The sequence below is a fragment of the Hemicordylus capensis genome, chromosome 4, assembly GCF_027244095.1.
Source record: "Hemicordylus capensis ecotype Gifberg chromosome 4, rHemCap1.1.pri, whole genome shotgun sequence".
Lineage (NCBI taxonomy): Eukaryota > Metazoa > Chordata > Lepidosauria > Squamata > Cordylidae > Hemicordylus > Hemicordylus capensis.
In genome coordinates this window covers 2,148,505-2,160,702 of record NC_069660.1, presented here as the reverse complement: position 1 = coordinate 2,160,702, position 12,198 = coordinate 2,148,505, and the positions used below count along the sequence as shown (strand labels likewise).

General features: G+C 48.4%; 1 protein-coding gene across 1 annotated transcript; it reads left to right on the top strand.

The window, feature by feature from the left end:
* The first annotated feature begins 960 nt into the window (after positions 1-960).
* Positions 961-8,813, top strand: LOC128322499 (protease inhibitor-like). The gene is made up of 3 exons (XM_053243858.1): positions 961-1,091; positions 2,566-2,733; positions 8,679-8,813. The coding sequence occupies exons 1-3, from the start codon at positions 1,019-1,021 to the stop codon at positions 8,696-8,698; spliced, it is 261 nt and encodes an 86-aa protein (XP_053099833.1). The 5' UTR covers positions 961-1,018; the 3' UTR covers positions 8,699-8,813.
* Positions 8,814-12,198: the final 3,385 nt, after the last annotated feature.

Below are 12,198 nucleotides of genomic sequence, written 5' to 3'. Positions count from 1 at the left end.
GGCAAGAGACAGCGCAAAGTCCTTTAACTTTCCAACAGTAACTCCTCCTCTTCTCTTTCTGTAGAAATGTCCACTGTACAGTGAGTGGCTGACTATTCCCAGGGTCCAGCCTCACCATCCAGCCCCACAGACCCAGGAGTGTATGCTCACATGCCACTAAGCCCCTCTTGCCCCATGCCTCCAGGCTCTCTGCATCTTTGGGGAGGCTGGTGGAATCGTCTTCCCTCTTCAGAATAAAGAGCTGAATTTCCCCGCATCCTTGCTCTGTGTCTTCATTCTTGAGCTGCAGGCAGGAGCCTCCTTTCCCCCACTGACCCCACAGGAGGAGATCAAGTGCTGGAGCCCCTGAGCAATGCTGCATCTGTAGGTCTGGTGTGGACTGTGTGGGAAGGGGAGAGAGGGCAGCACCGATAGCACCGAGTCTGTTGGTGAAAGGCTAGAGGTTTTAGCTGGGTAACTGCTCCCATCTGGAAAGGATGCAAGGAAGAACATTCTAGCCCAGGGTTTCTTAACCTTGGGCCCCCAGATGTCCTCAGCCACAAACTCCCATCATCCTCAGCCACAAAGGCCATGTCTGGGGATGATGGGAGTTGTAGTGCAACAACATCTGGGGGCCCAAGGTTAAGAAACCCTGTTCTAGCCCTTACATTGCAAAGGAAAACTTAAACAGGTAGTAGGGGCCATTCATTGCTGGTGAAATCATGGAAGGCTTCAACCCCCAGAGGCCTTCAGCAGGAGGGCACACAGACCCAGGAGTTCTAGGAGCTCTGATTTGCCTATGCATTAGTACCCGTCCTTTCTCTGCATGCATTTCCTGTTGAAGGGGAGAGGTTAATTAATTCACCCAAATTTGTAACAGGGCCAGCATGAGCGAGAAGAGATTAGCCCAGCAAAGAAAGGCTTCAGACAGGCATTAAGGATCAAAAATAAGCAAAGGTTTATGGTGGGAAGTACATATTTGGATAGAAGGCCTGAGTCTTCATAGAGCAAAGCAGAGAGGGAAAGGGAGAGAGAAGGTATGGGTAATGAAGACTCAAGGTTGTCTGGGAGCAAGAAAGGCAGAGAGATCGGCCCTGAGAATATCAGTCATAGTAAGTCAAAGCTGAGAGAGGTGGGAGTAGAGGAAGATCCTTCATCACTGTCCCTTAGGCCTGTGAAACCTCAGATTGGTAAATTTGGATATGGTCCAATTTTACTGAAATTGGAAAGGTTCAAAGCGAGTCTGAACCCAAACTTGACCAGTCCACTTTGGGCCGGACGTCTTTAGAAGAAACAATCAGAGCTCTCCAGAGATCCATGTGGCAGTGAGATTATGTGTTTGTGTGGTTGTGGATCCTGGAGGGGGCATCTTCTGCCCATGTGCCCATGCATTTATATATATATATATATATATATATATATATATATATATATATATATATACACACTTAAAAAGTTGTTTAGCCCATTTTCCACTCACAAAGCAGCTGCCACCAGCTGATTTTTGGGTTTCTTGAGAAATTATCTCATTAATTGATTGATTGATAGTTAAATTTATATACCGCCTTTCATTAAAACAATCCCAAGGTGGTTTTCAGCAAAATTTCAAAAACAAGATGGTAAGAAAGATAAAATAAACTTAAAATATTAAGTAAAAAATATTAAACCAATCTGATTAAAAATTTAAAATAAAAGCATAAAAGCATAAAAAGAGCAGCAGCAGAGAATCATATAAATGCCTGGGCAAAAAGCCAAGATTTTACACTCGTTCTAAAAGCTGTGATGGAGACCGATGAGTGAATAGCCACCGGGAGAGCATTCCAGAGTCTGGGGGCAGCCACAGAGAAGGCCCTGTCCTGCGTGGACAACAACCGAGCCTCCCTCATTGTCAGCACCCAGAGCACAGCCTCCTCAGATGACTTTGTCAAGCGGGCAGTAACTCTTAGAATGGTGAATGCACATATACCCCATCATGAGCCAACAGTCATCACAAGACAAAGGCTGGCAGGAATCATTCACTGGTTTATAGACACACAAACACCCCCGCCACCTTCTTCTTCCCCTATTTTGCTAGTGGCTATTTGGGCAGGTGATCCTCTAGTTTAGGACAAAGTCATGTTTTTTAAAAAAGCATGAGATGAGAAAGAAAAAATGACATTTGGAATCCTCACATAACTCCTGGCTGTTGTTTTAAGTCTTTTACAGATGAACAACTATGTCTAGATGGTACAGTGTTCCTTTTAACAGGGATTTCCAGATATTGTTGACTACAAGTCCCATCATTCCTGTTTGGACAGGGTGCAATTTCAGTGCTTGCCCTAGGCGCTATTTTCCCTAGATACGTCTCTGCTTACACATCAAGTCTCCCATTCATATGCAACCAGGGCAGACCCTGCTTAGCTAAGGGGACAAGTCATGCTTGCTACCACAAGACCAGTTCTCCTCTCCCATTGGTTCCTATGTTCTTATTACGTCCCGGGGTCCATTCAGAATAGCTTCCATAAGGAAAAGCAGACCTGCTTAGCATTTCTCTTTTTCAGCCAACTTACTTGCTTCTGCTTCTCTCTCCCCCTCCTGTGGTCACAGAGTTTTGCAGGCTGCCTGCGAAAATAGGACCATGTAGGGGTTCCTTTCATTTCTACTACTACGACTCAACCACCAAGACTTGTGAGATGTTTCACTATGGGGGCTGCGGGGGCAATGACAACAGATTTCTCACCAAGCAGGAATGCTTGAGAGTCTGTGGAGAAACAGGTAAGAGGCAAGAAATGTCCATGAATATGAAACTGGCTTGACTTTGTTTGTTGGAGGGGATGTACAGGTTACTGCGTGATACAGAAACCTTGATCAGCTGCATGGTGGCATCAGCCTTTCCTACTCATGTTCCAGCCTAATGATGGGGGTGCTCCCATTCACCATTAGGGTTGGGCCATTGGGCCATGTCGCTCAGTACTACTGCCTACACTGACGGCCAGCAGCTCCAAGGTTGCAGGCAGGAGTCTGCAGGCAGGAGTTATAATTCCCTTATACACATCTTTGGTACAGCCACATCTGGAGTAGTGTGTGCAGTTCTGTTCACTGTATCTTAAGAAGGAGATTGTAGAACTGGAAAAGGTGCAGAAGTGGGCAACCAAGATGATCAGGGGCCTCGAGCACCTTCCTTACCAAGCATGGCTACAACACCTGGGGCTTTTTAGTTTAGAACAGGCCTGCTCAACTTTGGCCTCCCAGCTGTTTTTGGACTACAACTCCCATAATCCCCAGCCATAATGGCCAGTAGCCAGGGATTATGGGAGTTGTAGGCCAATGTCTGTAGGAGGGCTGCATTTGGGGCTGCCTGGTTTAGAAAGACGGTGACTGAGAAGAGACATGATAGAGGTCTACAAAATAATGCATGGTGTGGAGAAAGTTGATAAAGAGAATTTTTTCTCCCTCTCTCACAACATTAGAACCTGGGGTCATCCCATGAAACTGAAGGTTGGGAAATTTAGGACTGACAAATGGAAGTATTTCTTTATACAGTGCATAATTAATCTATGGAATTATATGCCCATGGCATTTGGTGACAGTCACCAGCTTGGTCCGCTTTGAAAAGGGCTTGGACAAATTCACGGAGGACAAGTCTATCGATGACTACTTGTCTGGTGGCTGTAAGCCACCATCAGAAGCAAGATGCCTCTTAATACCAGTTTCAGGGGAGCCACAGGAGCAGGAGAGTGGACATGCACATATCCCTTGCCTGTGGGCTTGCCAGAGGCATCTGTTGGGCCACGGTGGGGAAAAGGATGCTGGACTAAAAGGGCCTTGGGCCTGATCCAGCAGGGCTGTTCTGATGTCTATGTTCTTATAAGGGCTGTCTCCAGTCCCCCAGTCTTTCTGCCTGCCCTGGCCTCCTGTTTTCTAGCTGCTTCCCGCACGAAGTCATCTTATCTAGATTTAAGCCAAAACGATGGTGCAGCCACACTTGGAGTACTGTGTTCAATTCTGGTCACCACATCAAAAAAGGACATTGTAGAACTGGAAAAGGTGCAGAAGAGGGCAACCAAGACGGATCAGGGGCATAGAGCACCTTTCTGATGAGGCAAGGCTACAACACCTGGGGCTTTTTAGTTTAGAAAAAAGACGACTGCGGGGAGACATGATAGAGGTCTATAAAATCATGCATGGTGTGGAGAAAGTGGAGAGAGAGAGATTCTTCTCCCTCTCACATCACGCTAGAACCAGGGGTCATCCCATGAAACTGATTGCCGGGAAATCTAGGACCAACAAACGGAAGTACTTTTTCATACAACACATAATCCACTTGTGGAATTATCTGCCACATGATGTGGTGACAGCCAACAACCCGGACGGCTTTATGAGGGGTTTTGATAACGTCATGGTCTATCAACAGTTACTAGTCTGGTGGCTATAGGCCACCTCCAGCCTCCAAGGCAGGATGCCTCTGAGTACCAGTTGCAGGGGAGTAACAGCAGGAGAGAGGGCATGCCCTCAGCTCATGCCTGTGGGCTTCCAGCGGCATCTGGCTGGCCACTGTGCGAAACAGGATGCTGGACTAGATGGGCTTCCTTGGGCCTGATCCAGCAGGGCTGTTCTTAGGTTCTTATGTTTGGGAGAGGAGAGCTGGTCTTGTGGTAGTAAGCATGACCCGGGGTCTACTCATGAATAAGCTGAGAGGGGTCTACTCTGCACATATACAAAGAAGCCTCTGCACATATACAAAGATTTCTTAATAGAAGCAGCAGCACACAAGCCCTCACGACTGCCCTGGTCCCATAAACACAGGGCCCCCCACAATACCATTAGGTCCAGACCTTGAAATTACCTAGCTGCTAGGAGTGTACAAGGAACCGCTCCAAGCGGTTCAATTCAAATTCAAACTGAGTATGAACCAAACCACCAGTCTGCAACCGGCCAGTGGTTCAATTTCTGCACTAGAACCAAAATGAACCAGTTCAACCTGGTTCGGCATGCTTGCAAAGGCAAACCAGTAAGGACCCCCCTTTAGAAGCAAAGGGGGAACCCTATGGGGTTGAAAAGGGTGGGTGGGGAGTGGGTGAGAGGTCATCTTACGTGCTGTGGCTCCTCAGAGGCAGTGGGGCAGAAGCAGTTTCCCTAGGTCCTGCTGGCGCTCACCCCATCTGTGGAGGGAGGGAGAGTGTGGGTCCACTACTGCCAAGGAACCATGGCACATAAGATCTCCTGCCCGCCCTTTCCAACCCCATAGGGTTCCCCCTTTGCTTCTCAAGGGGTTTCTTACTGCTTTGCCCCTTGCAAGCATGCCGAAACAACTCTTGAACTTGGATCCAGAGGCTTCAACGAACCCGTTGGCGCAATGGTGGCTCCACCCCTGGATCCAAGTTCAAGAGTTGTCAGGCTGCTGGCGGTCAGGCTCTGCTTCTGCTTGGATCGGCCCCCCTTTTGGCGGGGGCCTGTCCCATTTCAGCTAGAACCGGTCAGACCAGGCAGGTTCAAATTGAACCCAATTCAATTCAGACCAGTTCTGCACACCTCTACTAGATGTGCTTTCCAGATTAACCCCTCAGTAGTGGCAAAATGCTTCGGTGCAGGCAAATTGCTTTCAAAACGTAAATAGCAAAGCACCCAGCATGGTGAGCAGTCTTGCGGAAACTAACAACCGGAAAATACAGCAACGTTTTTACATCAGACATACAATGTCATAGCAATAAATCTCAGCAATTAAATTTTGTCACAACACAGGAAGTGGAGAAGCACACTTTGGAGATACGTTGTGACCCCGTTGCAGGGTCTAATCTGGAAAGTGCCCTAAGGTATATGTTCCCTTTGCACAGAGTGCCTACTGCTGACTGAGGGCAAGGCAATTGGTGGGTGGCACTTTGGCACCCCCTACTGGGCTTTTGTGGGTAGACAGGAGAACATAAGAACAGCCCTGCTGGATCAGGCCCAAGGAAGCCCATCCAGTCCAGCATCCTGTTTCACACAGTGGCCCACCAGATGCCACCGCGGAGCCCAAAGGCAGGAGTTGAAGACATGCCCTCTCTCCTGCTGTTATTCCCCTGCATCTGGTACTCAGAGGCATCGTGCCTTTGAGGCTGGAGGTGGCCCTCCAACTAGCAGCCATTGATAGACCTCTCCTCCATGTAGTTATCCAAACCCTTCTTAAAGCCATCCAGGTTTCTGGCTGTTACCACAACTCATGGCAGAGAATTCCACAAGTGGATGATGCGTTGTGTGAAACAGTACTTCCGTTTGTTGGTTCTAGATTTCCCAGCAATCAAGCACACTGCAAGGAGAAATACTTGCAGCGTGCCCAACCCTGTGCCTACTTAGCTACACAGAATCACTCTCAGAAGCTTTCCCCTGTGTGGGCAGCCAGTAGACTGCTGCCTTTGCTGGCTCAGCTCACAAGAGGCAGAGGAAGAGAGCATGGTACTGTGTGTGTGTGTGTGTGTGTGCCTGCCAGCCAGTGCCTCACTAATGCTGCCACTGCCGCATGCATGCTGCGGTTCTTGCTGTCTAACTGGTGCCTTGTCCTCTTTGCTCTGTTGAAGGGACAGTTCTGCTTCTGCTGCTGCTGCTGCTGCTGCTCTCCACTCCCGCCTACTAAAGGTCTGGAAACCTGTAGGCTCCCCCCACCCTCACCCCCACCCCACAATGTTTATGTTTATTAGTGATCTGGCAGCTGTGTGTGGCTTGGCGCTTGGTGGGCTCCCCCCTTGCAAATGTGTTATACTTGTGATCAAGAGATAACACATACAGCATTGCTATTCAGGATCCTGCCCTTCATCCTACCCCCCCCCCAATTGTCTCCCTTACTCAAGCAACAGAATGGTGGCAACCCTGAATGGCCCGCAAGGGCCAAATAATAATCCAACTCATTCCCCATCCAACAAAGGGATACAGAGATGGGGGTGGGGGCTTACGGAAGCAGAGTAATTCTTATAGAGGAAGTATGACTTGCTTGCCCCAACCCCGGGGCTCTGTGTAACAGCACACATCATCTGCTCAGAGACACATCTTACCACGTTCTTCTTCCACATAGCTGTAACACTAATCCCCAGCTTTTGCTGTTGCCGCCAGCCTACGCTGGTAGGGCATAGGAGCATGGAGGACCTGGCCAAATGGTGTTCCCCCAGTTAGGATGTTGTGGGCCGGTACAATAGCACAGACTGGACATCAGATCTCGAGCCCTCATGGCACAAACATCATGGGACATCACATTTGGTCACGTTTTGGAGCTGCCACACCAGTAACCAACCCATGTAACCCAAGGTCTTTTCTTTCACTGAACGTCCTTGCTTTTTAAAATGGAGGGTTCCACGGTGATATAACAAGATTGCAGAAGGTCAAACATCAGGGTGATGCACATTCTGTTTGCAAACTGGCACAGCGGATAACAAAATTTGCAACTAGCAAAGTTATTTTGTTTGTTTGTTAGATGTATATATGACCTTTCCGAAAGTCGCTGAGGGCAATTTACATTAAAATAAAAAACACATAATAAAACGATAAAAAAAAAATAAAAATGTAAACCAGATTAGAATTAAAACTAAAACTCGATATCATTAAAAGCCTGGCAAAAAAGATGGGTCTTTAAGGCTTTCCTGAAGGCCTCCAAGGAAGATATTCATCTTCAATCCACGGGGAGCATGTTCCACAACCAAGGGGTGACACCTGAGAGGGTCCTATCCCAGGTCGCCACCAGATGAACTGCTGGCACCTGAAGACAGACCTCTCCTGATAATTCTAATGAGCAGTGGAGATCTTGTAGAGAAAGGTGGTCTCTCAGGTAACCAGGACCTCAGCCATTCAGGACCTTAAAAGTAAATAACCAACACTTTGTACCTTGCCCGGAAGTGTATTGGCAGCCAGTGCAACTGTTTAAGTACAGGCACAATGTCATCTTTCCGGGATACCCCAGAGACCAATCTGGGTGCTGCATTTTGAACTAAGTGACATTTCCAGACTATGTACAAAGGCAGCCCTACATAGAGCGCATTGCAATAGTCGGACCTGCTGGAAGTTGCCAGCTGGTGTACTGCTGTTTTCTCCTCAAGTAACGGGCCGAGTTATCAGATCAATTGCAGCTGGTAAAAAGCATTCCTGGACACAGCCTCAACCTGAGCCTGAGGCTCTGTGTTGAGAGGCATGGAAATAAATATTGTCATATCCTGACTGACATTAAGTTATTTGCTTTCCGTACTTGTTTGGAAGCTAATGGATGAGGAATTTTATGTTTTGCTGAGGTCTGTTTTTTGCAGGATCTACATCTTGCTTTGTATGGAAGAAGCCATTTGGGATCAGGAGGCGGGTGGAGAGTGGAAGAGGGAGAAAAGCAAAGAGGACCGGGGGCAGCTCCAATGGTGTGAAGCTTCAGTCACAATCAGGTCCCAAAGTTCAGTCTGGGACTGGGAGGGCTGACCGCCCCCCCGCCATGGGTTTTTCTTGAAGTTCGGGAAGCAACTGCAGTGCTGGTGCCAGGGGAAAGCGGAGAGATTTCTGTGCTCTTTGAGGCGACCTGCTCAGAATCCTTCCCCGGGAAGAACTCATGCAGGAAACAGCTCCTGTGGGCAGCGCAGGGTCCTTGGCAGATGCCTGCAGCCTCCTGCTTCCAGATCTCTCCTGGGAAAGGCAGGGAGCGGGGTGAGCATCTCAGCACCTTGACTAGAGCGGCATCCCCTGCTGCCGATGTAACTCCTCCTCTTCTCTTCCTGCAGAAATGTCCACTGTACAGTGAGTCGCTGACTATCCCTGGGGTCCGGCCCCACCATCCAGCCCCACAGACCCAGGAGTGGACGCCCACATGCCACTAAGCCCCTCTTGCCCCATGCCTCCAGTCTCTCTGCATCTTTGAGGAGGCTGATGGAATTGTCTTCCCTTCACAATAAAGAGCTGACTTTCCCCGCATCCTCGCTCTGTGTCTTCATTCTTGAGCTGCAGGCAGGAGCCTCCTTTCCCCCACTGGTCCCATAGGAGGAGATCAAGTGCTGGAGCCCCTGAACAATGCTGCATCTGTAGGTCTGGGGCGGACTGTGTGGGAAGGGGAGAGAGGGCAGCACCCAAAGCACTGAGTCCATTGATCAAAGGCTAGAGGTTTTAGCTGGGTAAATGCTCCCATCTGGAAAGGATGCAAGGATGAACATTCTAGCCCAAGGTTTCTTAACCTTGGGCCCCCAGATGTTTTTGGACTACAACTCCCATCATCCTAAGCCAAAAGGCCATGTCTGGGGATGATGGGAGTTGTAGTCCAACAGCAACTGGGGGCCCAAGGTTAAGAAACCCTGTTCTAGCCCTTACATTGCAAAGGAAAGCTTAAACAGGTAGTAGGGGCCATTCATTGCTGGTGAAATCATGGAAGGCTTCAGCCCCCAGAGGCCTTCAGCAGGAGGGCACACAGACCCAGGAGTTCTAGGAGCTCTGATTTGCCTATGCATTAGTACCCTTCCTTTCTCTGTATGTATTTCCTGTTGAAGGGGAGAGGTTAATTAATTCACCGAAATTTGTAACAGGGCCAGCATGAGCGAGAAGAGATTAGCCCAACAAAGAAAGACTTCAGACAGGCATTAAGGTTGAAAAATAAGCCAATGTTTCTGGTGGGAAATACATATTTGGGTAGAAGGCCTGCATCTTCATAGAGCAAAGTAGAGAGGGAAAGGAAGAGGGAGAGGGAGTGAGACCGCATGGGTAATGGAGAATGAAGCAAAGACTCAAGGTTGTCTGGGAGCAAGAAAGGCAGAGAGATAGGCCCTGAGAAGATCAGTCATAGTAAGTCCAAGCTGAGAGAGGTGGGAATAGAGGGAGATCCTTCGTCACTGTCCCTTAGGCCTGTGAAAAGTCAGATTGGTAAATTCGGATATGGTCCAATTTTATTGAAATTGGAAAGGTTCAAAGAGAGTCAGAACCCAAACTTGACCAGCCCACTTTGGGCCGGACGTCTTTAGAAGAAACAATCAGAGCTCTCCAGAGTTCCATGTGGCAGTGAGATTATGTGTTTGTGTGGTTGTGGTTCCTGGAGGGGGCATCTTCTGCCCAAATGCCCACCTGCCCATGCCATTTTTAAAAAACATATTTTAAAAGTTGTTTAGCCCATTTTCTGCTCACAAAGAAGCTGCCACCAGCTGATTTTTGGGTTTCTTGAGAAATTCTCTCATTGATTGATCGATTGATTGTTAAATTTATATACCGCCTTTCATTAAAACAATCCCGAGGTGGTTTACAGCAAAATTTAAAAACAAGATGTTAAGAAAGACAATTAAAATATTAAGTGAAAAATATTAAACCAATCTGATTAAAAATTTAAAACAAAAGCATAAAAGCAATACAGAGTACAAAGAGCAGCAGCAGAGAAGCAAATAAATGCCTTGGCAAAAAGCCAAGATTTTACACTCTTTCTAAAAGCTGTGATGGAGACCGATGAGTGAATAGCCACCGGGAGAGCATTCCAGAGTCTGGGGGCAGCAACAGAGAAAGCCCTGTCCCGCGTACACAACAACCGAGTCTCCCTCATTGTTGGCACCCGGAGCAGAGCCCCCTCAGATGACTTTGTCAAGTGGGCAGTAACCCTTGGGAGCAGGCGGTCCCTCAGGTATCCTGGGCCCAAACCATTAAGAGCTTTAAAGGTCAAAACCAGCACGTTGATTTGGACCCGGAAACAAACTGGTAGCCAGTGCAGCTCTTTCGAAATGGGTGTGATGTGCTCCCACTGGGCAGCTCCAGATAGAACCCTAGCTGCTGCATTTTGCTCTAGCTGCAGTTTCCGGATATTCTTCAAGGGCAGCCCCACGTAGAGCGTGTTACAGTAATACAGCCATGATGTGACTAAGGCATGGGCAACTGTGGACAGATCTGTCTTCTCGAGAAAGGGACACAGCTGACGCACTAGCTGAAGCCGTGCAAGGGTACCCCTGGCCACCGCCTCCACCGGAGCTTCCAAAAGCAGAGCCGGGTCCAATAGTACCCCCAAGCTGCGTACTTGCTCCTTCAAGGGGAGAGCAACCCCATCCAGAACCGGTCAAATATCCTCATCCCGATTGGCTCTCCTACTGGCCAACATTACCTCCGTCTTGTCTGTACTCAATTTCAGTTTATTAGTCCACATCCAACCCATCACAGCTTGCAGCCCCCGATTCAGGACATCCACTGCCTCCCTAGGATCAGGTGACAAGGAGAGATAGAGCTGAGTGTCTTCCGCATATTGCTGACAACTCAGTCCAAGTCCCCGGATGACCTCTTCCAGCGGTTTCATGTAGATGTTAAACAGGATGGGGGACAAGACCGAACCCTGCAGGACCCAACAGGCCAATGGCCACAGATCCGAGCAGTAGTCCCCCATCACCACCTTCTGGACCCTTCCCCCAAGAAAGGACCGGAACCACTGCAATGCAGTACCACCAATTCCCATACTCGAGAGGCGGCCCAGAAGGATACTAGGGTCGATGGTATCAAACGCTGCCAAGAGGTCCAGCAGAATGGCATAGGTCATCCACTAGAGCGACCACAGCAGTCCCAGTCCCATACCCGGGGCGGAAGCCAGATTGAAAAGGGTCCAGATAATCCGTATCATCCAAGACGCTCTGCAGCTGGGATGCCACTGTTGGAAATTCTCTGTGGTGAGAGAATCCCTTTTTCAATATAGCAGAGTGCACAGAGGCACAAACACAGCGGATTTAGTTATGCATGCATGTGTGCTAAGAGTAAAGTAACTTGGAGCCAACTGCTAGTTTCAAATCAATATAAAAGGTATTTATTAAGGAACTCCATTCTAGATAGGAAAGTGAGGATTTAGGATCTCTAATCTATCTATCTAAATGGATGCAGATGGATTCACCATCTTCTCTGCACATATGGTGCAGGGCAAGAGACTTGCCATGTTGCAAGGTCAACAGCCAGGTAGCAAGAGAGAGAAGGAGGAAGGAAGTTGAATCCCCTAAGATTAGCAATCTACATTTCAAAGGGATAGCATCAGAGCAGCGGGAAGTGATGACCAAATGTCTTTGACCTTCTAGCCCTCTGACTTACTATTCTGTCCTCCACTGTCTGAGGCAAAGAGACAGCGCAAAGTCCTTTACTTCCAACACCCCCTCTCGTTGTCTCGTGACTCAGTTCACAATATTCATTTTCTCTCTCAGCTTTTCAAAGCAGGGTCTTGGTAGTGGCTTAGTGAGTATGTCTGCAAGCATTTCATTTGTCGGGCAGTAGAGCAACTTCATTAGTCCATCTTTCTGCAGACTTCTCACT